The 25,979-nt window shown below is 43.6% G+C and overlaps 1 protein-coding gene across 1 annotated transcript; it reads right to left on the bottom strand.

Annotated features, from left to right (window-relative positions):
* Window positions 1-1,479: 1,479 nt before the first annotated feature.
* On the bottom strand, window positions 1,480-22,736 carry LOC106581467 (extracellular calcium-sensing receptor). The gene is made up of 12 exons (XM_014163536.3): window positions 22,434-22,736; window positions 13,238-13,470; window positions 12,837-13,128; window positions 12,413-12,655; window positions 12,155-12,250; window positions 11,671-11,986; window positions 11,416-11,588; window positions 11,030-11,260; window positions 10,811-10,934; window positions 10,523-10,716; window positions 10,127-10,405; window positions 1,480-3,569 (listed from the first exon to the last, which is right to left on the bottom strand). Exons 1-12 carry the CDS (start codon window positions 22,734-22,736, stop codon window positions 3,141-3,143), a joined length of 2,913 nt encoding a protein of 970 aa, XP_014019011.3. The 3' UTR covers window positions 1,480-3,140.
* Between the last annotated feature and the right edge of the window lie 3,243 nt (window positions 22,737-25,979).

Here is a 25,979-nt window from a genome sequence, read left to right as displayed (position 1 = left end):
GCTTTGGTTGACATTTGAGAAAGTAAGAAATGGTAGTTATGCTGAGCTCATAAAAATGTACCTCTTCAATTTACCTCCAAATGACTTTAGGACCACCGACTGTCCGAGCCCACTGGGAGTTATCCCGTTGTCATGTTGTCATTATCTGCTAAGAAAGTTTTCTTGCTCTATCATACTTGGCACATAATATGTGAGATACACAGATGAACTAAAAACACTAGCACTGAAAAAACTCAGAACAAAGAGAGCAGCAGTGGCTGGACTTTGTAGTCTCCGTCTTCAAGTCCCCTTTCAGAGACTGGCTGCCTGTTGAGAACAAAGTGACAAACAGAATCCCCCACCCCTCCTCTATATTCCAGACACCAGAATAAGGTATTTTAGTCTATGATTGCCATGTGAGTGTACAAAAAATAAATGAATGATACACCTGTACCAAAAAAATGTCAAAGTTGTCACGGATCCCTCCGGTACTGTTGCTCTTTCCGTGCACCAGTTTCAAAGGTCTACGTCACCGGCCTTCTAGGAACTGAACTGGATCATTACGCACACCTTGTTCCCATTCCCCCTTGACTGTATTTGTATAAATGTTTCTCCATTGGGCTGTCGATTATTGTTCCAATGTCCGCTGTGCCTGTGAGTACCTGTGCTGTGTTGTTTTGGCTTTCGTGCCGTTTGGATGGTGCATATATGATTACGGGTCTCGTCCTGTAGTGTGTCATTGTCCGCTTGTGTTTTCGGGTCTCGTCCCGTGTATGTATTACAGGTCTCGTCCCGGGTATTTGTTCGAGGTACTCCTTGCTCTTTTGTTTGGGTTTCAACCCTGTGTTTTGTATCCATGTTTATTTGGTCTTTGTCCCTGTGCCTTTTACATGGCACGCTGTAATTTGGGTCAATAAAAAACGCTATTACCCATTATTACACCTGTCTCCCGATCCTTATACAAACGTGACAAAAGTTCATGTATTGAAATCTTAAATATTGGCAGGTTGGTTTTCACAGCTGTTTCACAAGGTGTTCATTATTGTAAGTTCTAAGGTATCCTTTGAGGCTATTTATTAGTTCCACATTGTTCATTGTTGTATCCTAGGACCGACGATAGATACATATTCAACCACAAGGGTGTACTAATGAGCTATGCAAAATAGAAAAAAATGAATCATAATAGAGGACTAGTGAAATTATAATATTTCAGTGTAAATTAAATATAAACATGACAGCCAGACAAGCCAGTGTATGAATCAAATGGATTTCCATATGAATGGAGTGGAAATTAGCTGACATTGTGACCTGTAAGGTAAGTAACTTTAATGTGTCAAGCAGATTACATGTTTTCTTTGCCATTTCTGAAACGTAGCAACGTTTAAGACATGGATTGCATGTTGTTGTAATGTTAACAAGGCACACAAAAGTAGTTTAAAGTAATGTTTTCATTTTATTAGCAAAACAAAACTCGTTTAAACAGCCAAATTGTCACGGAAATCAGACTTGTTTGCATAGTGGGGGTGAAAAGAATGTAATTTAGGCTGTAAAAATGACCTCCAAAATGTTAATCATTAGGTCATCACACCTTTGATATAGCAACGGACTCTAACAGTTTATCGAATCCCATTGGTGACACGGGGAGGAGGAACACTTTTTGGCTGGGGGACATTATTTGGCATGGCAGGCCCCATTTCCTTCAATAAAAGAAGTCACTCCCCCTCTCTGCGGGGCCCCATATCCTTCCATAACTGGAAGCCCCCCCTCTCTTTCTGCAGGGCTCTATATCCTTCCATAACTGGAGCCCCCCCCTCTCTCTGCGGGGCCCCATATCCTTCCATAGCTGGAGGGAGCTCCAGAAGAGGAAATTGTAATGATCGGATGACAGCCACAGCAGAGAGCACTGACACTATGGCCCCTCTCATCACCATGGCCCCTCTCATCACTCTGGCCCCTCTCATCACTCTGGTCCCTCTCATTACTTTGGTCCCTCTCATCACTCCGGTCCCTCTCATCACTCTGGTCCCTCTCATCACTCTGGCCCCTCTCATCACTCTGGTCCCTCTCATTACTCCGGTCCCTCTCATTACTCTGGCCCCTCTCATCACTCCGGTCCCTCTCATCACTCTGGTCCCTCTCATCACTCTGGTCCCTCTCATTACTCCGGTCCCTCTCATTACTCTGGCCCCTCTCATCACTCCGGTCCCTCTCATCACTCCGGTCCCTCTCATCACCATGGCCCCTTTCATTAACTCTGGCCCCTCCCATCAGTCTGGCCTGTGTTATCCTGAAGGGCTACAGGCTGTGCAGCCAGGGTCTAGGAGGCAGCCAGAAGATGATTTCTGACTGAGCAGTGAAAGACCTGCAGTCCACAAACATGTTTTATTAGGAAAGCTGTCAAACACTAGAAAGTTCTGAGAGACGTGTAAGAGGAAAAGCTGAGTGAGCATCAATGAAAAGATGAAGGATCTTTCATTACAATAACTGACTCTGAGGAGGGACAACAGCACTCTCCTGTGGTAGATAACTGACTCTGAGGAGGAACAACAGCACTCTCCTGTGGTAGATAACTGACTCTGAGGAGGGACAACAGCACTCTCCTGTGGTAGATAACTGACTCTGAGGAGGAACAACAGCACTCTCCTGTGGTAGATAACTGACTCTGAGGAGGGACAACAGCACTCTCCTGTGGTCAATAGAGATCGGTTTCTTGGTGGTTTCTATTTGGACATCGTGTTTCTTGGTGGTTTCTAATTGGACATCATGTGTTTCTTGGTGGTTTCTAATTGGACATCATGTGTTTCTTGGTGGTTTCTAATTGGACATCATGTTTCTTGGTGGTTTCTAATTGGACATCATGTTTCTTGGTGGTTTCTAATTGGACATCATGTGTTTCTTGGTGGTTTCTAATTGGACATCATGTGTTTCTTGATGGTTTCTAATTGGACATCATGTGTTTCTTGATGGTTTCTAATTGGACATCCTGTGTTTCTTGGTGGTTTCTAATTGGACATCATGTGTTTCTTGGTGGTTTCTAATTGGACATCATGTGTTTCTTGGTGGTTTCTAATTGGACATCATGTATTTCTGGTGGTTTCTAATTGGACATTATGTGTTTCTTGGTGGTTTCTAATTGGACATCATGTGTTTCTTGGTGGTTTCTATTTGGACATCATGTGTTTCTTGGTGTTTCTCTCTGGTCTCAGGAGGATGATGAAACATTTTGGAGCAAACAGACAGAACAGCAGCCCAAAGCTGGAGGCCAGGATGGCAAAGATCTCTACAGCTACTGTGTACTTCCCAGGAGAGCTGACGTAGGCAGGGATGAAGGCCACCCACACAGCACAGAAGATCAGCATGCTGAAGGTGATGAGCTTGGCCTCGTTGAAGTTGTCTGGGAGTTTCCTGGCCAGGAAGGCTAAGAGGAGACAGAGGGAGGCCAGAAGGCCGATGTAGCCCAGCACCAGAGAGAAACCAACCACAGAGCCCACCTCACACTCCAGGACCACCCTCGGCCCACGACCCTCTCTGCCTCCCCTCTCAGCCGGTTGGGGTGGAGCTAGGGCCAGCCACAGTACACAGATCAGCACCTGTGGAAGGGAACGGAGGTGGAAGGAAAACGCAAGTTACAGTTACCATAATAACAAATGATATGGTCAGTAATGACGTTTCCATCCACAGTTTTTATTTGAGTAAAGTTATACCGTTTGTAAAAATCACGACAGATGTGATGGAAACAGGAAGTTTCAGCACAATGTTATAAATCCCGACAGATAAATTGTTAATTCGACATGGTTGGATATTTTTGTGCTGAGAAATGAATGGTGGAGGAAACACCTTGATGCGCAAAAATGTATCTAATAACTGTCATTATCAAAGTAATCTTGGAGTCACTCAATGAGTGTGGTCCTCCATACAGTTTATTAGGATACAGTTGAAATAAGTTCTGATGAACTTCACAGGGTGGTGAAAGTGCACGGTATGAGCTTGATGCTACTTTCCAATAAATGTTGACGGTCTTATTCTGGTGAGATGATGATCAATGCTTGACTGACATTTACCAAATAAAAATAATATTTTCCATAATAATCTCATCACGTAGACCACCCTACACACACAGCCTACCGGCACTGTGTCTGGGAGCTGTTGGCTAGGGCTCACGTACCAAGACCAGAGTGGTGCACACTGCTATTTAACTCAACAGTTTTGGATAAAACAATCAGTAGAGTTGAAAAAGCATGGAAACACATTGAACATTAAACTTTTATTCGCTACATGAAATTTAAACTAAAAAAGTACATGTTGTGTGCACTACATCATCTCCCACTAATTTTTATCATCGACAAGTCTGTTTGGTGGAAACGCCACTGATGGGAAAATGGGCATATTTTCTTTATGCAGATCTTTGAATATTCGCATGAAAATCTGTCGCCAATTGGATGGAAACCTAGCAACTGAAGGAAATAATTAAAGGTCCAATGAAGCCGTTTAAAAAAAAATCTCAAATCCTTTCCGGGTAACAATTAGGTGTGATTGTTTTCAATTAAAGGGTAAGTTTTTTTTAAATAGCTTCTTAGCAATGAGCAATTTATCATACAAGAATTTAGCTAGGACTATCTGGGAGTGGTCTGAGTGGGGAGGGGAAAACTGAAAACGAGTTGTTATTGGCAGAGAGATTTGGAACTCTCTATCTTTATGGTCTTGCAAAGTTGACGTCCTCTCCCCCAGTGGAAATGTAAAAAAATCCCCATCAAAATCCATCTGTTTAAGCTATCTGTTTGATTTCATAGGCTGAATCACAATCCACAGCATCCGCCCAATGGCGGCTGTCCGCATCTGCAGTGGAAGGTGGCCGAGCTACAGTGGTGATTGCCAGACCGTGAGACACCCTGATAATGACGAAAATGTCTGTAGCATCACGGGACTCTTCTGAAGCCTGTACCACCGATCTGCCATCTTCTGTCTGTAGTTGCCAACTTCTTTCTGCATGTAGCGTCCGAACAGTGTGGGCTACATACTTATATAACCAAACACGTACAGTATATGTTGGTTGTTTTGCTCTAGGACTCCTACAAGCCTCACAAGACTCGTCTGAAGGTAGCCCGGTATGAGTCTAAAAAATTAATGGAAGTATATATGGAAGTAGTTTAGTGCCTTAAACATGTTTTACATGGGTAAAAACAAATATGTATAATTTCCTGATGTGTCTTATATCTCTCAGATATAGGACAGACACCTTAAAACAAAATTCATTTTTTTCCATTTATGAATCTTTTTTTTTTCATACCTAAAGTTCAAAGTCCTAAAATAGTTAAATGATCCTTGGTATGGCCGGTGGTACTTATTTGAGTGTCAGTTTAACCTGTTAGGGCTAGGGGGCAGTATTTGCACGGCTGGATAAAAAAAATGTACCCGATTTAATCTGGTTACTAATCCTACCCAGTAACTAGAATATGCATATACTTATTATATATGGATAGAAAACACCCTAAAGTTTCTAAAACTGTTTGAATGGTGTCTGTGAGTATAACAGAACTCATTTGGCAGGCAAAACCCTGAGACAGATTCTGACAGGAAGTGGATACCTGATGTGTTGTATTACCTTTAAACCTATGCCATTGAAAAACACAGGGGCTGAGGAATATTTTGGCACTTCCTATTGCTTCCACTAGATGTCACCAGCCTTTACAAAGTGTTTTGAGTCTTCTGGAGGGAGATCTGACCGAACAAGAGCCATGGAACGATGATGGCCCATTAGACACCTGGCGCGCGAGTTCATGTTGGGTACCCTCGTTCCAATACGTTATAAAAGAGAATGCATTCGTCCACCTTGAATATTATTCATGTTCTGGTTAAAAAAGGCCCTAATGATTTATGCTATACAACGTTTGACATGTTTGAACGAACGTAAATATATTTTTTCCCCTCGTTCATGAAGTGAAGTCCGGCGGGCTTAGATCATGTGCTAACAAGACGGAGATTTTTGGACATAAATGATGAGCTTTTTTGAACAAAACTACATTCGTTATGGACCTGTGATACCTGGAAGTGACATCTGATGAAGAGAATCAAAGGTAATGGATTATTTACATAGTATTTTCGATTTTAGATCTCCCCAACATGGCGGCTAGTCTGTATCGCAACGCGTATTTTTCTGGGCGCAGTGCTCAGATTATTGCAAAGTGTGATTTCCCAGTAAGGTTATTTTTAAATCTGGCAAGTTGATTGCGTTCAAGAGATGTAAATCTATAATTCTTTAAATGACAATATAACATTTTACCAATGTTTTCTAATTTTAATTATTTAATTTGTGGTGCTGACTTGAATGCCGTATTTTGGAGGGAAACGATTTCCTGAACATCAACGCCACAGTAAAACGCTGTTTTTGGATATAAATATGAACTTGATAGAACTAAAAATGCATGCATTGTCTAACATAATGTCCTAGGAGTGTCATCTGTTGGAGATTGTAAAAGGTTAGTGCATAATTTTAGCTGATTTTATGGTTTTGGTGACGCCTGTCTTTGAATTGGCACAACATTACACACAACTCTTGTAAATGTACTGTCCTAACATACTCTAAATGTATGCTTTCGCCGTAAAACCTTTTTGAAATCGGAAAACGTGAGATGTTTATCTTTCAAAGGGTGTAAAATAGTTGTATGTTTGAAAAATTTGAATTTTGACATTTATTTGGATTCAAATTTGCCGCTCTTGAAATGCACCTGCTGTTGATGGAGTGCACCACGGGTGGGACGCTTGCGTCCCACCTAGCCCATAGAGGTTAAATTGGAACTGACAACATTTTAGCAACATTAAATCTTATTAAAATCTGTTCGCATACAGCCCCAGGAAGAATATGGCACCTTTTTTTTATACATTTTCTGACATGTAAGCACTTAGATATGGTCATTTTCATGTTTTCATGAATTCATAGAATGTTTGGGAAAGATGTAAAGTAAGGCATTTGTGAAAATTCTATAGCTATATAGAGTAGGAAAGCGGCCATGCGTTTCGACAATTAATAGACACCAGAGCGGTTGCCAGAGAATTGAATGTTCATTTCTCTACCATAAGCCGTTGTTTTAGAGAATTTGGCAGTACTTCCAACTGACCTCAGAACCACAGACCACGTGTAACCACGCCAGCCCAGGACCTCCACATCCAGCTTTTCACCTGCGGGATCATCTGAGACCAGCCAACCAGACAGCTGATGAAACTGTTGGTTTGCACATCTGAATAGTTTTTGCACAAAATGTCAGAAACTGTCTCAAGGAAGCTCATCCGCGTGCTCGTCGTCCTCACAAGGGTCTTGACCTGACTGCAGCTCGGCATCGTAACCAGCTTCAATGGGCAAATGCTCACCTTCGATGGCCACTGGCACACTGGAGAAGTGTGATCATCACGGATGAATCCCGGTTTCAACTGTACCGGGCAGATGGTGTCGTGTGGGCGAGTGGTTTGCTGATGTCAACATTGTGAACAGAGTGCCCCATGGTGGCGGTGGGGTTATGGTATGGGCAGGCATAAGCTACGGACAATGAACACAATTGCATATTATCAATGGCAATTTGTGTGATGAGATGCTGAGGCCCATTGTCGTGCCATTCATCCGCCACCATTACCTCATGTTTCAGCATGATAATGTACGGCCCCATGTCGCAAGGAATATACACAATTCCTGGAAGCTGAAAATGTTCCGGTTATTCCATGGCCTGCATACGTTGAGCATGTTTGGGATGCTCTGGATTGACGTGTATGGCAGCAAGATCCAGTTCTTGCCAAAATCCAGCAACTTCCCACAGCCATTGAAGAGGAGTGGGACAACATCCCACAGGATACAATCAACAGCCTGATCAACTCTATGTGAAGGAGATGTGTCGCGCTGCATGAGGCAAATGGTGGTCACACCAGATACTGACTGGTTTTCTGATCCACTCCCCTACCTTTTTTAATGACTAACATTGCCAGTCAGGTGAAATCCATTGATTAGGGCCTAATGAATTTATTTAAATTGACTGATTTCCTTATATTAACTGTAACTCAGTACAATCTTTAAAATTGTTGCATGTTGCGTTTATATTTTTGTTCAGTGTACATAGGATGCTGTATATATTATTTTAACATGTTAAAACAAAAGAACAAAAAAAAATATTTGTCCAGCCTTCGCTGCTATGCTTGCAGATGTGCATAATATGTAGATGTGCATAATCAAAAAGTATTTAATCACTCCAAATAACAGAAACATAGCTATAGGTTTGTTGTAACTTTTAAACTTAAAAGATGTTTATCCTTATTTTACATAGCATGGATCACCAGTGCGGTCGAAGGCAGCATCACTGTATGGTGCTATCAAAATGTATTGTAGTTGAGTAGCCCACTGAGGCTACTGCTCAATGTTTCTGTAAAAGGCCTACATGTTTCTCCTTTGCATGTTGTTTTGTTGCAGGTAGTTTTTTTGGTTATTGCCAAGCTTTAATAAAAACAGAAGCCAGACTGCACCATTCTAGTAGCCTAGCTAGGACGGTAGAATGTGTCTGTACACTTTCCCTCCGCTGCGTGCTGTAAACCTGACAAACAAAAGCAGCCAAATTGAAGTTGAATTCACCGATGGGAGCGAATCAGGCTGTAACTTCAGAAAGTAGATGACTGGCTTGTGTGTCCCATTCGTTCAGCAGGTATTGTGTTTAATACGTACGCTAGTCTATTAGCTACGTTATGACTGACTTGTGATCATTGCCCTTGCTAGTTTGATTGTATTGACATTCCCAGCCTTACTTACAGTCCTCCGTTTTTGTAAAAAATATTGAGTCATTGAAACAGAAACAGTGCATCCCGAATGGGTGGAGAGGCAGCAAACAATGTACCAGGCCAGCTGCGAATTACAAGCTGATAGCAATATTTTTGGACTACCAAGAAATATATTGTTGAATTAAATGAATCATACATTGAACTGCATCCGTCTATTCTGCCCACAATGCCTTACATTATGTAATGGAATTTTTTGTAAAATAGAACCTAAGATGGTTTTGAAGCATAAACTGGGAATTTGACATTTGTGACTGATATTATGATTGTCTGTTTGTTTCATATCTGCGAAGTAGTTAAAACACTGTCAGTTCCCCGGGCACCGAAGACGTGGATGTCGATTATGGTAGTGCCCCGCACCTCTCTGATTCAGAGAAGTTGGGTTAAATGCGGAAGACACATTTCAGTTGAAGGAATTTCTTTGTACAACTGACTAGGTATCCCTCTTTCCCTTTCAATGATGAACTAATTTACCATCTGGTGATGTCACCAGGCAGTCCAAAACTCCATCCTACCAAAACAGACTGGAATTTCAGCCTTCTTTTCAAACATCACTTACACTCAGTGGGGTAAAGTACTTAAGTTAAAATACTTTAAAGTACTACTCAAGTAGTTTTTTGGAGTATCTGTACTTTACTTTACTATTCATATTTAATTCACTTTATTCCTAAAGAAAATAATGTACTTTTTACTCCATACATTTTCCCTGACACCCAAAAGTACTCATTACATTTTGACAGGGAAATTGTCAAATTGACACACATCATCCCTACTGCCTCTGATCCTGGAGGACTCACTAAACAGAGAACATCCATGGTCATCCCTACTGCCTCTGATCTGGTGGACTCACTAAACACAAATGCTTAGTTTGTAAATTGTGTCTGAGTGTTGGAGTGTGCCACTGGCAAACCGTGAATATATCTGTTTTTTAATTGTGCCGTCTGGTTTGCTTAATATAAGGAAAATTAAAATGATTTTTACTTTTATTTTTACTTTTGACACTTAAGTACATTTCATCAATTCCAGTTACTTTTGATACTTAAGTACATTTAAAGCCAAATACTTTTAGACTTTCACTCAAATGGTATTTTACTGGGTGACTTTCGCTTTTACTTGAGTCATTTTCTATTAAGGTATCTTCACTTTTACTCAAGTATGACTAGTGAGTACTTTTTCCACCAACGCTTACACTAAAAGGGCATTATCATCATTCACACAATTTCACAGTATTATTCCAAACTCATAGTGTGGAAGAATATATAAAACAAAGGAAAATCAAGTTTTTGAATGCACTGGGCATTTCAAATCCCATAGAATATAGTAAAAACTAGATGTTCACCTGGATGAGTGTGCAGAGTGAGATACCCATCCTCTGCTGGGTGGGGCTGAAGTATCTCATCAGGTTCTCTCCAGGCAGAGTGGCCCTGAAGGCCACCAGCACCACCACAGTCCTGCTGAGCAGACAGGAGATGCAGAACACAAAGCTTATACCAAACAGGGTGTGTCTCAGCATGCACGTCCATGGCTTCGGCTGGCCAATGAAAACCAGCGCACACAGGAAGCAGAGGTTGAGCGACAGCAGTAGCAGGAAGCTGAGCTCAGAGTTGTTGGCTTTCACCTGGAACGAGACAGAGAAAGATAAATTAGACTGAGGGATGTCAGAAATCACATCTTTATATGACACAATCTCATCTCTGTCCAGTACCTCTATATATGATCATATGATTCAACTCACCAGGGCCGTGTGACGGTGGTAGAGGAAGGTGGCCAGGGCACCGGCTGTGAGTGTTGCCCCAGAAACTGAGATGACAGACAGGATGACACCCATGGTGTCGCTGTAGGAGAGGAAGTCCACCAGCTGGGGGATGCAGGCTGTACGATCAGGGTTGGACCAGAACCGCTCTGGACACCTAATACACTCATCTGACCCTGATAGAGAAGGAAGAAGAATGAGGTGTCCAAATCAGGACCAGTCAGGATTGAGGAAAAATATGAATTGGAATCAGAACCCTAGATAGACTACCTGTTGTGTTGCTGATCTCTCCCTCAGCACAGGACAGACAGTCAAAGCAGCACACAGGCTTCCCCTTCTGTACTGCATGCCTGGTACCAGGGGGACAGTCAGCACTGCATACAGACACAGGGACCTACCAGAGGGGGGAGAGGACAAATTCGTCATCATCATCATAATCATTGCTATTAACATCATCATTACACACACTCCAAACTGAACAGTTCTCACCTCCTCTCCGCTGCCCCCACCCCACACCACTTTATCCATGTCGATGTGAATCTGGCCGCCTGATCCCTCAGAGGACAGAAAATGTCCGACCTGGACAAACTCTGCCGTCCCCTCGGGGGTCACATGCCAGTTGATGATGTCATAAGAGGCAGGCGGATCTCCATTCATGTCGAAGTGGAAAGATTCCCCCACAGGAGTACTGAAGTTCACTCCCCTCAGATAACGAACAATCTCAAAGAGAAAAGGGCATTGGAACAGGATGAAGAGTTAGAACCAGTTGTGGCTTTGGTTCTTTAGAACTCAAACCTTACAAAGTGTTTTCACTGTATCCTGACTGGAAACATTAGTGTTGTTAACTTGAAAACAGATCAACATGTTATTCTCACCTGGCTGGGCTGAAGCTTCCTGATATCAGGGCACTGTCCACCATTAAAGACTCCGTCCCCTGGTTGACAGGCCACCATATCCTGTATGGCGTAGGCGATGGCGTACACAGCCTTGTACACATTATAGCTGGCTCTCAGCTGAGACACGTCAGCATACTGGCTCTCCCCCTCACCTAGGATTGACACAATATTTAACTGAGATAACATTGGGAATCTGGACATAAAACTGAAATGTAGGTGTAAAGTCTCCCTCACCTATGACCTCTGACCCAGTACACTGTCGCCTTGACGACTGGGTCATGCTGAGGTCAACCCCCAGAGAACACCCAAACATCTCCTCCCACAATAACCTCAGGAAGGGGTCGGACTTCTGGTAGTTCCCATCTGGATGGAGGCGTGTTAGGAAAGGTCCCAAGCCGGGAATGTTGGCTTTCTTCAGGGCAAATCCAATGGTCCCAGCAAGAGAGGGCAGGTTTTCAGGGGAGGAGAGAGTAGAGTCAGTGACCCAGGCCTCTGAGGCAATCCACTGCTTATCTGTAATATTCTGACGGACAACCTCTTCCATCAGTGCCTGGAGAAAGAAATTGTTAAAAAGATCAAGATACTCAAGCTGAAATGCATGATTATCAATTTGGAAATGCATGTGTCTATAAAGGGCATCAAGACATGGTAAGACACAAGGTCACTGCTTCATCTTTGTAACAAATCATTAACAACACTCTGACCAGTAGCTGCTCACATGTGCATCCTTTGTGATAGCAAATGTCACCACCACTCTGGCAGTAGATCCTCTGATGGTGTCTACGATGTACCTGATACGTCTCTGAGACGCTACCTACGGTGATGACCATCAGTGAGAGAGAGGGAAGGGTGTCAGAGAAAATCAGAGAGAGAGTTTCTGTTAGATTAGAAGAGAGGGGAAGTCAGAGTAAAACACAGAGAGAAAGACAGAGCAATAGAGAGAGTATACTGTCAGATCATCAGAGTGAGGTCGTACCTTTGGGATGACCTCAGAGTAAGCGACACACACCCCAGATCCCTGGAGCTCTTGGAGAAGCAGCTGAACCCCAAACTTGCCATAGTCATCATCCCCTGCCACCAGCCCCACCCACACCCAGCCCAGCTGATAAAGCAGCCTGGCCATGCCTCGAGCCTGGAAGGCATCGCTGGGTACTGTACGGAAGAATGAGGGGTATCTCCAGGTGTCACTCAAACACGCACAGGAGGCAAAGTAACTCACCTGGGAGAGAACAGAGAGAGAGACAGAGAGAGTCAGAGAGAATTAGAATTTAAAAAAGAGACAGACATGGTAAGTAAATGTTAAGTAAATGTGCGTGTAATCGAGATAAATATTGAATTGTACTGTGTAAGAGAGTCACCATCTCATCCCAACCCAGTCTGTTGTCCAACCCCTGCCTCACCATGGGTAAATCAAACGGCCCGAGGGTCTGTGCCACCACGATGGAAGCTGAGGAGCGGGCATCCCCGATGATGACAGGAACCTCGGGGGTTGTGACACACTCTGTGCCCACCACGGAGGCCTCCTTGCCGGTCACCATGGCTAGGGCTGCCCCCAGGGTGGTGCCCTCTGACAGGCATGTGTCAGCAGCCAGGAACCCCAGGGTGAGGTTAGGCAGGAGGGCTGGGTCACGGTTAATCTCCTCCACAGCAAAGATCATAGTCTGGAGCCAACGGTAAGCACGCTGGTAGAAACTGACAGATGGAAGAAAGGAAGAAATGGAGAGATAGATGGTAACTGAATACACATTACCTTCAAGTGAAAACACAATGACAAAAAGCTGTTATCACACAAGCTGCATACATTGTACAGGTAGAATTTCCCTTAATGCTCCTGAACTCCTGCTCTGGTGGAGGGGCTTCCACATGGATGGGGAACAGGCCCCCAATGACCACATCTCCTGCCCGATAAACACTGCCGGAGACGGGCTTAGCTACCAGCCGACAAGCCCCCTCTCCACCTCCATCCAGACCCCAGACACACCTAGGGACATGGAGACAGTAGAGCAGCCAAAGCCAGCCACACAGGCTCATCACCTGGAGAGAGACAAGGCCGAAGACTGGGAGAGTTCCGTCACCTGTTGGAGAGAGACCAAACCAAGACCTTGCAGACAGAACACTCTGTAGACAGAATGACATGATCAAAAAGTGCTATCAATGAAAATGTACACCATACACCACAGCCACCTGTAAGCAGACATTTGAAACAACAGTGATATAAACACAAAACCTTGTTCTACCTCTGCTCTACCTGGCAACAGTAAACCTTATCCTGGTGAGACAGACAGACAGACAGACAGAGAGAGAGAGGATGAGTGTCTGTCAGTCTGGCATCTCCTGCAGAGAGTGAGAGTGAAAGAGGGAGAGGAAGAGGAGAGAAGGGGAGCTGCTGATATAGGGAGAAATGAGCCCCCGGCTAAAAAACAAGCACACAGCCACCAGGGGGTGCTTGTAGGGAGGAAGGGGCAGGAGGGGTTAATTGGGACTTGTTATTGGAGGATAACTTGGGGAGCAGGTAATTGGGGGTAATTGCTGAGAAAGCCTATGAGGGTGATGTTATTGAAGGTAATGTGTAGTACAGGAGATACAGTATCTGTTCTTCAACAACATCTGATGGACCCATTCAGACAGATATTACATCATACTGTACTATAAATTATTTTATTAATTGTGGCTAAATGGATTGGCGAGATGGTTAGAGAGTGAGAGAGAAAAAGTGAGAGAGAGACAGAACGAGAGAGAGAAAGAGAGAGAGAGAGAGAGAGAGAGAGAGAGAGAGAGAGAGAGAGAAAGAGAGAAAGAAAGAATTAAAGAAAGAAAGAAAGAAAGAAAAAAAAAGACAGACGACAGACAGAGAGAAAGAGAGAGACAGAGAGAGAGGGAGGGAGGGAGGGAGGGAGGGAGGGAGGGAAGGAAGGAAGGAAGAAAAATAGAGAGAGAGAGAAAGAGAGAGAGAAGAAATAGAAGAAAGAGAGAGACATTTTTTTCCTTTAAGCTTTGTGTTTTCTGAGCTGTACCATTGACAGCAGGTTGTTGTGGAATATAATTGCATGTAATTAAAGAGTGGCTGTGACAATGAAGTTAATCACTTTAATTGTGCTGACGATGTCGCTATTAGTGTGCGTGTACAGAATGTGTATGTGTGTTTGTGTGTTTGTGTGTGTGTTTGTGTTTGTGTGTCCTGGTGCCAAAGAGCTTCCTTTTTCCTCTCACATTTGCTGTGTTCACGTTTTGAAATATATTTGCTGTGCCATCCTATTCACAAGTACTGTGTTCAATCATTTAAGTGTGAAATCTTATGCGTGTTCTAAATTATCATTAATTATCATTATCTATAAAGCATGTTCTAAATTCTCAGGGATACATATTAAGCATGTTCTAAATTCTCAGTGCTACATATTAAGCATGTTCTAAATTATCAGTGCTACAGTTGAAGTCTGAAGTTTAAATACACTTAGGTTGTGATCAGTAAAACCCGTTTTTCAACCCCTCCACAAATGTCTTGTTAACAAACTATAGTTTTGGCAAGTTGGTTAGGACATTTACTTTGTGCAGGACACAAGTCATTTTTCCAACAATTGTTGACAGACAGATTATTTCACTTATCACAATTCCAGTGGGTCAGAAGTTTACATACACTAAGTTGACTGTGCCTTTAAACAGCTTGGAAAATTCCAGAAAATGATGTCATGGCTTTAGAAGCTTCTGATAGGCTAATTGACATCATTTGAGTCAATTGGAGGTGTACCTGTGCATGTATTTCAAGGCCTACCTTCAAACTCAGTGCCTCTTTGCTTGACATCATGGGAAAATCAAAAGAAATCAACCAAGACTTCCACAAGTCTGGTTCATCCTTGGGAGCAATTTCCAAATGACTGAAGGTACTCCGTTCATCTGTACAAATAATAGTACACAAGTATAAACACCACGGGACCACGCAGCCGAAACGCCGCACAGGAAGGAGACGCATTCTGTCTCCTAGAGATGAACGTACTTTGGTGCGAAAAGTGCAAATCAATCCCAGAGCAAGATCAAAGGACGCTAGAGGAAACAGGTACAGAAGTATCTATATCCACAGTAAAACGAGTCTTATATGGACTCAGCAAGGAAGAAGCCACTGCTCCAAAACCTCCATAAAAAAGCCAGACGACGGTTTGCTACTGCACATGGAGACAAAGATCATACTTTTTGGAGAAATGTCCTCTGGTCTGATGAAACAAAAATAGAACTGTTTGGCCATAATGACCATCGTTATGTTTGGAGGAAAAAGGGGGACGCTTGCAAGCCGAAGAACACCATCCCAGCCGTGAAGCACGGCAGGGCAGCATCATGTTGTGGGGGTGCTTTGCTGCAGGAGGGACTAGTGCACTTCACAAAATAGATGGCTTCATGAGGAAGGACAATTAGGTGGATATATTAAAGCAACATCTCAAGACATCAGTCAGGAAGTTAAAGCTTGGTCACAAATGGGTCTTCCAAATGAACAATGACACCAAGCATACTTCCAAGGTTGTGTCAAAATGGCTTAAGGACAACAAAGTCAAGGTATTGGAGTTGCCATCAGAAAGCCCTGACCTCAAGCCTATAGAAAATTTGTGAGCAGAACTGAAAAAGTTTGTGCGAGCAAGGAGGACTACAAAACTGTATCAATTACACCAGCTCTGTCAGGAGGAATGGGCCAAAATTCACCCAACTTATTGTGGGAAGCGGATGGAAGGCTACCCGAAACATTTGACCCAAGTTAAATAATTTCAATTAAATGCTTCCAAATACTAATTGAGTGTATGTAAACTTCTGACCCACTGGGAATGTGGTTTGGAGCGAGCAGTCGCACTACGCTTCGCTCCACAGGTAATATTACACTTCACTACATTACAACGGCTTGATTTGTTTGATCTGAGCAATTCTTCTTAGCTAGCTACATAGCCGTCTTTGTATCAAAGATAATTGTGTAGTTTAGAGTAATTAGAGTAAATATCGAGGCTAGCTATCTTCATCCTCCTAACGTAGTCAACACTGCTAGCTGCTAGCTAGCTAGTCATCACTGCTAGCTAGCCAACTTCTACCGACTAGCAGCACTGCAGAAACTATTACATTACAATGTAACGACTTGATTAGTGTGGTGTTAGTGTTAGTTAGCCAGCTACATAGTTGTCTTTGCTGTCTCTGTATCTAAGATAATTGTGTAGTTTGAGTGTAGCCAGCCGCGACGCGGCGCCAGACTTAGTCAACACACCTAGTCATCATTAACCTGTTAGGGCTAGGGGGCAGTATTGACACGGCTGGATAAAAAACATACCCGATTTAATCTGGTTACCACTCCTACCCAGTAACTAGAATATGCATATACTTATTACATATGGATAGAAAACACCCTAAAGTTTCTAAAACTGTTTGAATGGTGTCTGTGAGTATAACAGAACTCAAATGGCAGGTCAAAACCTGAGAGATTCCTTTACAGGAAGTGGCCTGTCTGACCATTTCTTGAACTTCTTTTCCATCTCTATCTTTTACTAAGGATCTCTGCTCTAACGTGACACTTCCTACGTCGTCCATAGGCGCTCAGAGCCCGGGAAAAAACAGAATGTCGTCATCCCAGCCCCAGGCTGAAACACATTATCGCCTTTCTCAAGTGGCCGATCAAGGGACACTGGGCTTAGGCGCGTGACCCGACCGCCCCCGCCTTTGTGATTTTTTTCCTCTGTTTGCCGAAAAGGAGATTCCCTGTCGGAATATTATCGCTTTTCTACGAGAAAAATGGTGTAAAAATTGATTTTAAACAGCGGTTGACATGCTTCGAAGTACGGTAATGGAATATTTAGAATTTTTTTGTCACGAATTGCGCCATGCGCACGACCCTTCTTTACCATTTCGGATAGTGTCTGGAACGCACGAACAAAACGCCGCTATTCGGATATAACGATGGATTATTTTGGACCAAACCAACATTTGTTATTGAAGTAGCAGTTCTGGGAGTGCATTCTGACGAAGACAACAAAAGGTAATCAAACTTTTATAATAGTAAATATGATTATGGTGAGTGCTAAACTTGCCGGGTGTCTAAATAGCTAGCCCGTGATGCCTGGGCTATGTACTTAGAATATTGCAAAATGTGCTTTCACCAAAAAGCTATTTTAAAATCGGACATATCGAGTGCATAGAGGAGGTCTGTATCTATAATTCTTAAAATAATTGTTATGCTTTTTGTGAACGTTTATCGTGAGTAATTTAGTAAAATGTTAGCGAATTCCCCGGAAGTTTGCGGGGGTTATGCTAGTTCTGAACGTCACATGCTAATGTAAAAAGCTGGTTTTTGATATAAATATGAACTTGATTGAACAAAACATGCATGTATTGTATAACAAAATGTCCTAGGGTTGTCATCTGATGAAGATCATCAAAGGTGAGTGCTGCATTTAGCTGTCTTCTGGGTTTTGGTGACATTATATGCTGGCTTGAAAAATGGGTGTCTGATTATTTCTGGCTTGGTACACTTCTGACATAATCTAATGTTTTGCTTTCGTTGTAAAGCCTTTTTGAAATCGGACAGTGTGGTTAGATTAACGAGAGTCTTGTCTTTAAATAGCTGTAAAATAGTCATATGTTTGAGAAATTGAAGTAATAGGATTTTTAAGGTTTTGAAAATCGCGCCACAGGCTTAAAGTGGCTGTTACGTAGGTGGGACGAATTCGGCCCGCCTAGCCCAGAGAGGTTAACCCACTGCTAGCTAGCCAACCGTTACCGACTAGCAGCGCTGTAGATACTAATACTTTACAACGGAACGATTTGACTAGTGCAGTGTTAGCTAGCTAGCTACTTAGTTGTCTTTGTCATAGCTTGATAATTGTGTAGTTTAGTAATTACCGAGGTTAGCTAGCCAGCCATCGAGGTCAGCTAGCCAGCTATTTCCGTCCCCCGCGACGCCATTTTTCCTAACCCAGCCAACTATTACCGCGAGCAGCATTGTAGAAACTAAATACATTACAAGGAACGTCTTGATTAGTGTTATGTTAGCTAGCTAGCTACAAAGTTGCTTTGTATCATGACAAGGGGTAGTACTGAAACTATCGAGGTTACCTAGCCAGCTACACGTTCAAAGTCAACAACGCAGCCACTGCTAGCTAGCCTACTCCACCAGCCAGCAGTACTGTATCATTTTCGTAATTTTAGTCAATAAGATTTTTGCAACGTAAGCTTAACTTTCTGAACATTCGAGACGTGTAGTCCACTTGTCATTCCAATCTCCTTTGCATTAGCGTAGCCTCTTCTGTAGCTTGTCTACTATGTGTCTGTCTATCCCTGTTCTCTCCCCTCTGCACAGGCCATACAAACGCTCCACACCGCGTGGCCGCTGCCACTCTAACCTGGTGGTCCCAGCGCGCACGACCCACGTGGAGTTCCAGGTCTCCTGCAGCCTCTGGAACTGCCGGTCTGCGGCCAACAAGGCTGAGTTCATCTCAGCCTATGCTACCCTCCAGTCCCTAGACTTCCTGGCGCTGACGGAAACATGGATTACCACAGAGAACACTGCTACTCCTACTGCTCTCTCCTCGTCTGCCTACGTGTTCTCGCATACCCCTAGAGCATCGAGCCAGCGGGGTGGTGGCACTGGAATCCTCATCTCTCCCAAGTGGACATTCTCTCTTTCTCCCCTGACCCATCTGTCTATCTCCTCATTTGAATTCCATGCTGTCACAGTTACCAGCCGTTTCAAGCTTAACCTGTTAGGGCTAGGGGGCAGCATTTGCACGTCTGGATAAAAAAAATGTACCCGATTTAATCTGGTTACTAATCCTACCCAGTAACTAGAATATGCATATACTTATTATATATGGATAGAAAACACTCTAAAGTTTCTAAAACTGTTTGAATGGTGTCTGTGAGTATAACAGAACTCATTTGGCAGGCAAAACCCTGAGACTTTTTCTGACAGGAAGTGGATACCTGATGTGTTGTATTGACTTTAAACCTATCCCATTGAAAAACACAGGGGCTGAGGAATATTTTGGCACTTCCTATTGCTTCCACTAGATGTCACCAGCCTTTACAAAGTGTTTTGAGTCTTCTGGAGGGAGATCTGACCGAACAAGAGCCATGGAACGATGATGTCCCATTAGACACCTGGCGCGCGAGTTCATGTTGGGTACCCTCGTTCCAATACGTTATAAAAGAGTATGCATTCGTCCACCTTGAATATTATTCATGTTCTGGTTAAAAAAGGCCCTAATGATTTATGCTATACAACGTTTGACATGTTTGAACGAACGTAAATATATTTTTTCCCCTCGTTCATGACGAGAAGTCCGGCTGGCTTAGATCATGTGCTAACAAGACGGAGATTTTTGGACATAAATGATGAGCTTTTTTGAACAAAACTACATTCTTTATGGACCTGTGATACCTGGAAGTGACATCTGATGAAGAGAATCAAAGGTAATGGATTATTTACATAGTATTTTCGATTTTAGATCTCCCCAACATGACGTCTAGTCTGTATCGCAACGCGTATTTTTCTCGGCGCAGTGCTCAGATTATTGCAAAGTGTGATTTCCCAGTAAGGTTATTTTTAAATCTGGCAAGTTGATTGCGTTCAAGAGATGTAAATCTATAATTCTTTAAATGACAATATAATATTTTACCAATGTTTTCTAATTTTAATTATTTAATTTGTGACGCTGACTTGACTGCCGGTTATTGGAGGGAAACGATTTCCTCAACATCAATGCCATAGTAAAACGCTGTTTTTGGATATAAATATGAACTTGATAGAACTAAAAATGCATGCATTGTCTAACATAATGTCCTAGGAGTGTCATCTGATGGAGATTGTAAAAGGTTAGTGCATCATTTTAGCTGGTTTTATGGTTTTGGTGACCCTGTCTTTGACTTGACAAAACATTACACACAACTCTTGTAAATGTACTGTCCTAACATACTCTAAATTTATGCTTTCGCCGTAAAACCTTTTTGAAATCGTAAAACGTGGTTAGATTAAGGAGATGTTTATCTTTCATATGGTGTAAAATAGTTGTATTTTTGAAAAATTTGAATTTTGACATTTATTTGGATTCAAATTTGCCGCTCTTGAAATGCACCTGCTGTTGTTGGAGTGCACCACGGGTGGCACGCTAGCGTCCCACCTAGCCCATAGAGGTTAACATCCTTATCATTTATCACCCTCCAGGTTCCCTTGGAGAGTTCATCAATGAGCTTGACGCCTTGATAAGTTCCTTTCCTGAGGATGGCTCACCTCTCACAGTTCTGGGTGACTTTAACCTCCCCACGTCTACCTTTGACTCATTCCTCTCTGCCTCCTTCTTTCCACTCCTCTCCTCTTTTGACCTCACCCTCTCACCTTCCCCCCCTACTCACAAGGCAGGCAATACGCTTGACCTCATCTTTACTAGATGCTGTTCTTCCACTAATCTCATTGCAACTCCCCTCCAAGTCTCCGACCACTACCTTGTATCCTTTTCCCTCTCGCTCTCATCCAACACTTCTCACTCTGCCCCTACTCGGATGGTATTGCGCCGTCCCAACCTTCGCTCTCTCTCTCCCGCTACTCTCTCCTCTTCCATCCTATCATCTCTTCCCTCTGCTCAAACCTTCTCCAACCTATCTCCTGATTCTGCCTCCTCAACCCTCCTCTCCTCCCTCTCTGCATCCTTTGATTTCCTCTGTCCCCTATCCTCCAAGCCGGCTCGGTCCTCCCCTCCTGCTCCGTGGCTCGACGACTCACTGCGAGCTCACAGAACAGGGCTCCGGGCAGCCGAGCGGAAATGGAGGAAAACTCGCCTCCCTGCGGACCTGGCATCCTTTCACTCCCTCCTGTCTACATTTTCCTCTTCTGTCTCTGCTGCTAAAGCCACTTTCTACCACTCTAAACTCCAAGCATCTGCCTCTAACCCTAGGAAGTTCTTTGCTACCTTCTCCTCCCTCCTGAATCCTCCTCCCCCCCCCCCCCCCCCTCCTCCCTCTCTGCGGATTACTTCGTCAACCATTTTGAAAAGAAGGTTGACGACATCCGATCCTCGTTTGCTAAGTCAAACGACACCGCTGGTCCTGCTCACACTGCCCTACCCTGTGCTTTGACCTCTTTCTCCCCTCTCTCTCCAGATGAAATCTCGCGTCTTGTGACGGCCGGCCGCCCAACAACCTGCCCACTTGACCCTATCCCCTCCTCTCTTCTCCAGACCATTTCCGGAGACCTTCTCCCCTACCTCACCTCGCTCATCAACTCATCCTTGACCGCTGGCTACGTCCCTTCCGTCTTCAAGAGAGCGAGAGTTGCACCCCTTCTGAAAAAACCTACACTCGATCCCTCCGATGTCAACAACTACAGACCAGTATCCCTTCTTTCCTTTCTCTCCAAAACTCTTGAACGTGCCGTCCTTGGCCAGCTCTCTTGCTATCTCTCTCAGAATGACCTTCTTGATCCTAATCAGTCAGGTTTCAAGACTGGGCATTCAACTGAGACTGCTCTTCTCTGTGTCACGGAGGCTCTCCGCACTGCTAAAGCTAACTCTCTCTCCTCTGCTCTCATCCTTCTAGACCAGGGGTGTCAAACTCAAATACCCAGTGGGCCAAAATGTAAAACCTGAACAAAGTCGCGGGCCAACATTGAACAAATGAACCTTTTAATATGGACCCAAACAAGTTTTGCTTTAACATTGAATATGGAACAAGCATCGCTTATTACCATACAATATATCATTTAATAGTGGAGACATGCAAAATCGAATTTCAAATGAAAAAACACATCAATGGCATTCATTTATTAAATAAATAAAATTTAAATAAAAATCGTATGCCTCTTTTCTATTTGCAGCCTTCTGATTTAAATACCAAAATAAACTTTTTCCACTGGCTAATAATTTTACAAATAAAATGATAATAAATCAATCAACCATTCAAGCCCATGCCTTGTAGCAAGAAAAAGTGCACAAAGAAAACGTTAATTATTGCACACTGATCTAATCTGATGTGCCCAAGCCAGATACCTGGCATCTCTTCTTGGATGCTAGTTCATCAATGTCTGGGCTCAGGCTCTGAGCTGAAGAAATCCTCAGTATCGAGCGAAGGTGTTCATCAGTTAGACGTCTCCTGTGAGTTGTTTTGGTCATCTTCATCGAGGAGAAAAGTTGCTCGCATAGATAAGTGCTGCCGAACATGGAGAGCATCTGAGCAGCTTGCGTGCGGAGCTGAGGCATTGTGTCAGGGATGAACCGTGGAAACTGTGCGGCGCCCACAGCATCATACTTTGACTTCAGCGTGTCGTTGCCCTGGAGTTCAATCAGCTCCATTTGGATGTTGGTTGGTGCATTTTCCACATCAACTGCGAAGGGATTACTAAGCAGTTCAAACCTACATTTCTGGACATCGAAGTCGGCAAATCGCCGGCTAAACTATTCTGTTGTGAAACCAAACTTATTTTCATCTTCTCTACTTTCTGGCTCCTTTGAGTCATGTCCAGGTCCTTGTATTTGTCATGGTGTTTCGTTTCATAGTGTCGTCTAATGTTGTACTCCTTACTTACAGCCACGTTGACTCCACAAACAAGACAAACAGGTTTGTCTTTTACATATGTAAACAGATATTCTGCCTCCCACTTGTCCAGAAAGCTCCTGTTTTCTGCCTTTCTTTTCACCATTTTTGGGAAGGGATAGCGCGCTGACAGTTGTAGCGTCTATGTTGCTATGACTACTGTCACAGAGGAGAGGGCGTTTCTGGGTCCTGTCCTGATTGGCGCGCGAAAACAACAGGAGAGCATTATGGGATTCGTAGTATTAGCGGTGAATGCGCTGTATAATACCGGCGGGCCAGCTCTAATAGTAATTTGGTATTGTCTCGCGGGCCAAATATAATTACCCCAGAGTTTGACACCCATGTTCTAGACCTATCTGCTGCCTTTGATACTGTGAACCATCAGATCCTCCTCTCCACCCTCTCCGAGCTGGGCATCTCCGGCGCGGCCCACGCTTGGATTGCGTCCTACCTGACAGGTCGCTCCTACCAGGTGGCGTGGCGAGAATCTGTCTCCGCACCACGTGCTCTCACCACTGGTGTCCCCCAGGGCTCTGTTCTAGGCCCTCTCCTATTCTCGCTATACACCAAGTCACTTGGCTCTGTCATATCCTCACATGGTCTCTCATATCATTGCTATGCAGATGACACACAATTAATCTTCTCCTTTCCCCCTTCTGACAACCAGGTGGCGAATCACATCTCTGCATGTCTGGCAGACATATCAGTGTGGATGACGGATCACCACCTCAAGCTGAACCTCGGCAAGACGGAGCTGCTCTTCCTCCCGGGGAAGGACTGCCCGTTCCATGATCTCGCCATCACGGTTGACAACTCCCTTGTGTCCTCCTCCCAGAGTGCTAAGAGCCTCGGCGTGACCCTGGACAACACCCTGTCGTTCTCCACTAACATCAAGGCGGTGACCCGATCTTGTAGGTTCATGCTCTACAACATTCGCAGAGTACGACCCTGCCTCACACAGGAAGCGGCGCAGGTCCTAATCCAGGCACTTGTCATCTCCCGTCTGGATTACTGCAACTCGTTGTTGGCTGGGCTCCCTGCTTGTGCCATTAAACCCCTACAACTCATCCAGAATGCCGCAGCCCATCTGGTGTTCAACCTTCCCAAGTTCTCTCACGTCACCCCGCTCCTCCGCTCTCTCCACTGGCTTCCAGTCGAAGCTCGCATCCGCTACAAGACCATGGTGCTTGCCTACGGAGCTGTGAGGGGAACGGCACCTCCCTACCTTCAGGCTCTGATCAGGCCCTACACCCAAACAAGGGCACTGCGTTCATCCACCTCTGGCCTGCTCGCCTCCCTACCTCTGAGGAAGCACAGTTCCCGCTCAGCCCAGTCAAAACTGTTCGCTGCTCTGGCACCCCAATGGTGGAACAAGCTCCCTCACGACGCCAGGACAGCGGAGTCAATCACCACCTTCCGGAGACACCTGAAACCCCACCTCTTTAAGGAATACCTGGGATAGGATAAAGTAATCCTTCTAACCCCCCCTTAAAAGATTTAGATGCACTATTGTAAAGTGGTTGTTCCACTGGATATTATAAGGTGAATGCACCAATTTATAAGTCGCTCTGGATAAGAGCGTCTGCTAAATGACTTAACCTGTTGGGTCTAGGGGGCAGCATTTGCACGTCTGGATAAAAAAAATGTACCCGATTTAATCTGGTTACTAATCCTACCCAGTAACTAGAATATGCATATACTTATTATATATGGATAGAAAACACTCTAAAGTTTCCAAAACTGTTTGAATGGTGTCTGTGAGTATAACAGAACTCATTTGGCAGGCAAAACCCTGAGACATTTTCTGACAGGAAGTGGATACCTGATGTGTTGTATTGACTTTAAACGTATCCCATTGAAAAACACAGGGGTTTAGGAATATTTTGGCACTTCCTATTGCTTCCACTAGATGTCACCAGCCTTTACAAAGTGTTTTGAGTCTTCTGGAGGGAGATCTGACCGAACAAGAGCCATGGAACGGTGATGTCCCATTAGACACCTGGCGCGCTACTTCATGTTGGGTACCCTCGTTCCAATACGTTATAAAAGAGTATGCATTCGTCCACCTTGAATATTATTCATGTTCTGGTTAAAAAAGGCCCTAATGATTTATGCTATACAACGTTTGACATGTTTGAACGAACGGAAATATATTTTTTCCCCTCGTTCATGACGAGAAGTCCGGCTGGCTTACATCATGTGCTAACGAGACGGAGATTTTTGGACATAAATGATGAGCTTTTTTGAACAAAACTACATTCGTTATGGACCTGTGATACCTGGAAGTGACATCTGATGAAGAGAATCAAAGGTAATGGATTATTTACATAGTATTTTCGATTTTAGATCTCCCCAACATGACGTCTAGTCTGTATCGCAACGCGTATTTTTCTGGGCACAGTGCTCAGATTATTGCAAAGTGTGATTTCCCAGTAAGGTTATTTTTAAATCTGGCAAGTTGATTGCGTTCAAAAGATGTAAATCTATAATTCTTTAAATGACAATATAATATTTTACCAATGTTTTCTAATTTTAATTATTTAATTTGTGACGCTGACTTGACTGCCGGTTATTGGAGGGAAACGATTTCCTCAACATCAATGCCATAGTAAAACGCTGTTTTTGGATATAAATATCAACTTGATAGAACTAAAAATGCATGCATTGTCTAACATAATGTCCTAGGAGTGTCATCTGATGGAGATTGTAAAAGGTTAGTGTATCATTTTAGCTGGTTTTATGGTTTTGGTGACCCTGTCTTTGACTTGACAAAACATTACACACAACTCTTGTAAATGTACTGTCCTAACATACTCTAAATTTATGCTTTCGCCGTAAAACCTTTTTGAAATCGTAAAACGTGGTTAGATTAAGGAGATGTTTATCTTTCAAATGGTGTAACATAGTTGTATTTTTGAAAAATTTGAATTTTGACATTTATTTGGATTCAAATTTGCCGCTCTTGAAATGCACCTGCTGTTGATGGAGTGCACCACGGGTGG

Source organism: Salmo salar, chromosome 20 (assembly GCF_965601325.2).
Source record: "Salmo salar chromosome 20, fSalSal1, whole genome shotgun sequence".
Taxonomy (NCBI): Eukaryota; Metazoa; Chordata; class Actinopteri; order Salmoniformes; family Salmonidae; genus Salmo; species Salmo salar.
This window is presented reverse-complemented; position numbering and strand designations above follow the sequence as displayed.

Coding starts and splice junctions, on each gene's coding strand:
- LOC106581467 (XM_014163536.3), bottom strand. CDS start 22,736: ATGGAGCTGATTGAACTCCAGGGCAACGACACGCTGAAGTCAAAGTAT. Junction 11,589..11,670: donor TACTGGGTCAGAGGTCATAG/GTGAGGGAGACT, acceptor TGTCAATCCTAG/GTGAGGGGGAGAGCCAGTAT. Junction 10,935..11,029: donor GTGGGGGCAGCGGAGAGGAG/GTGAGAACTGTT, acceptor CCCCTCTGGTAG/GTCCCTGTGTCTGTATGCAG.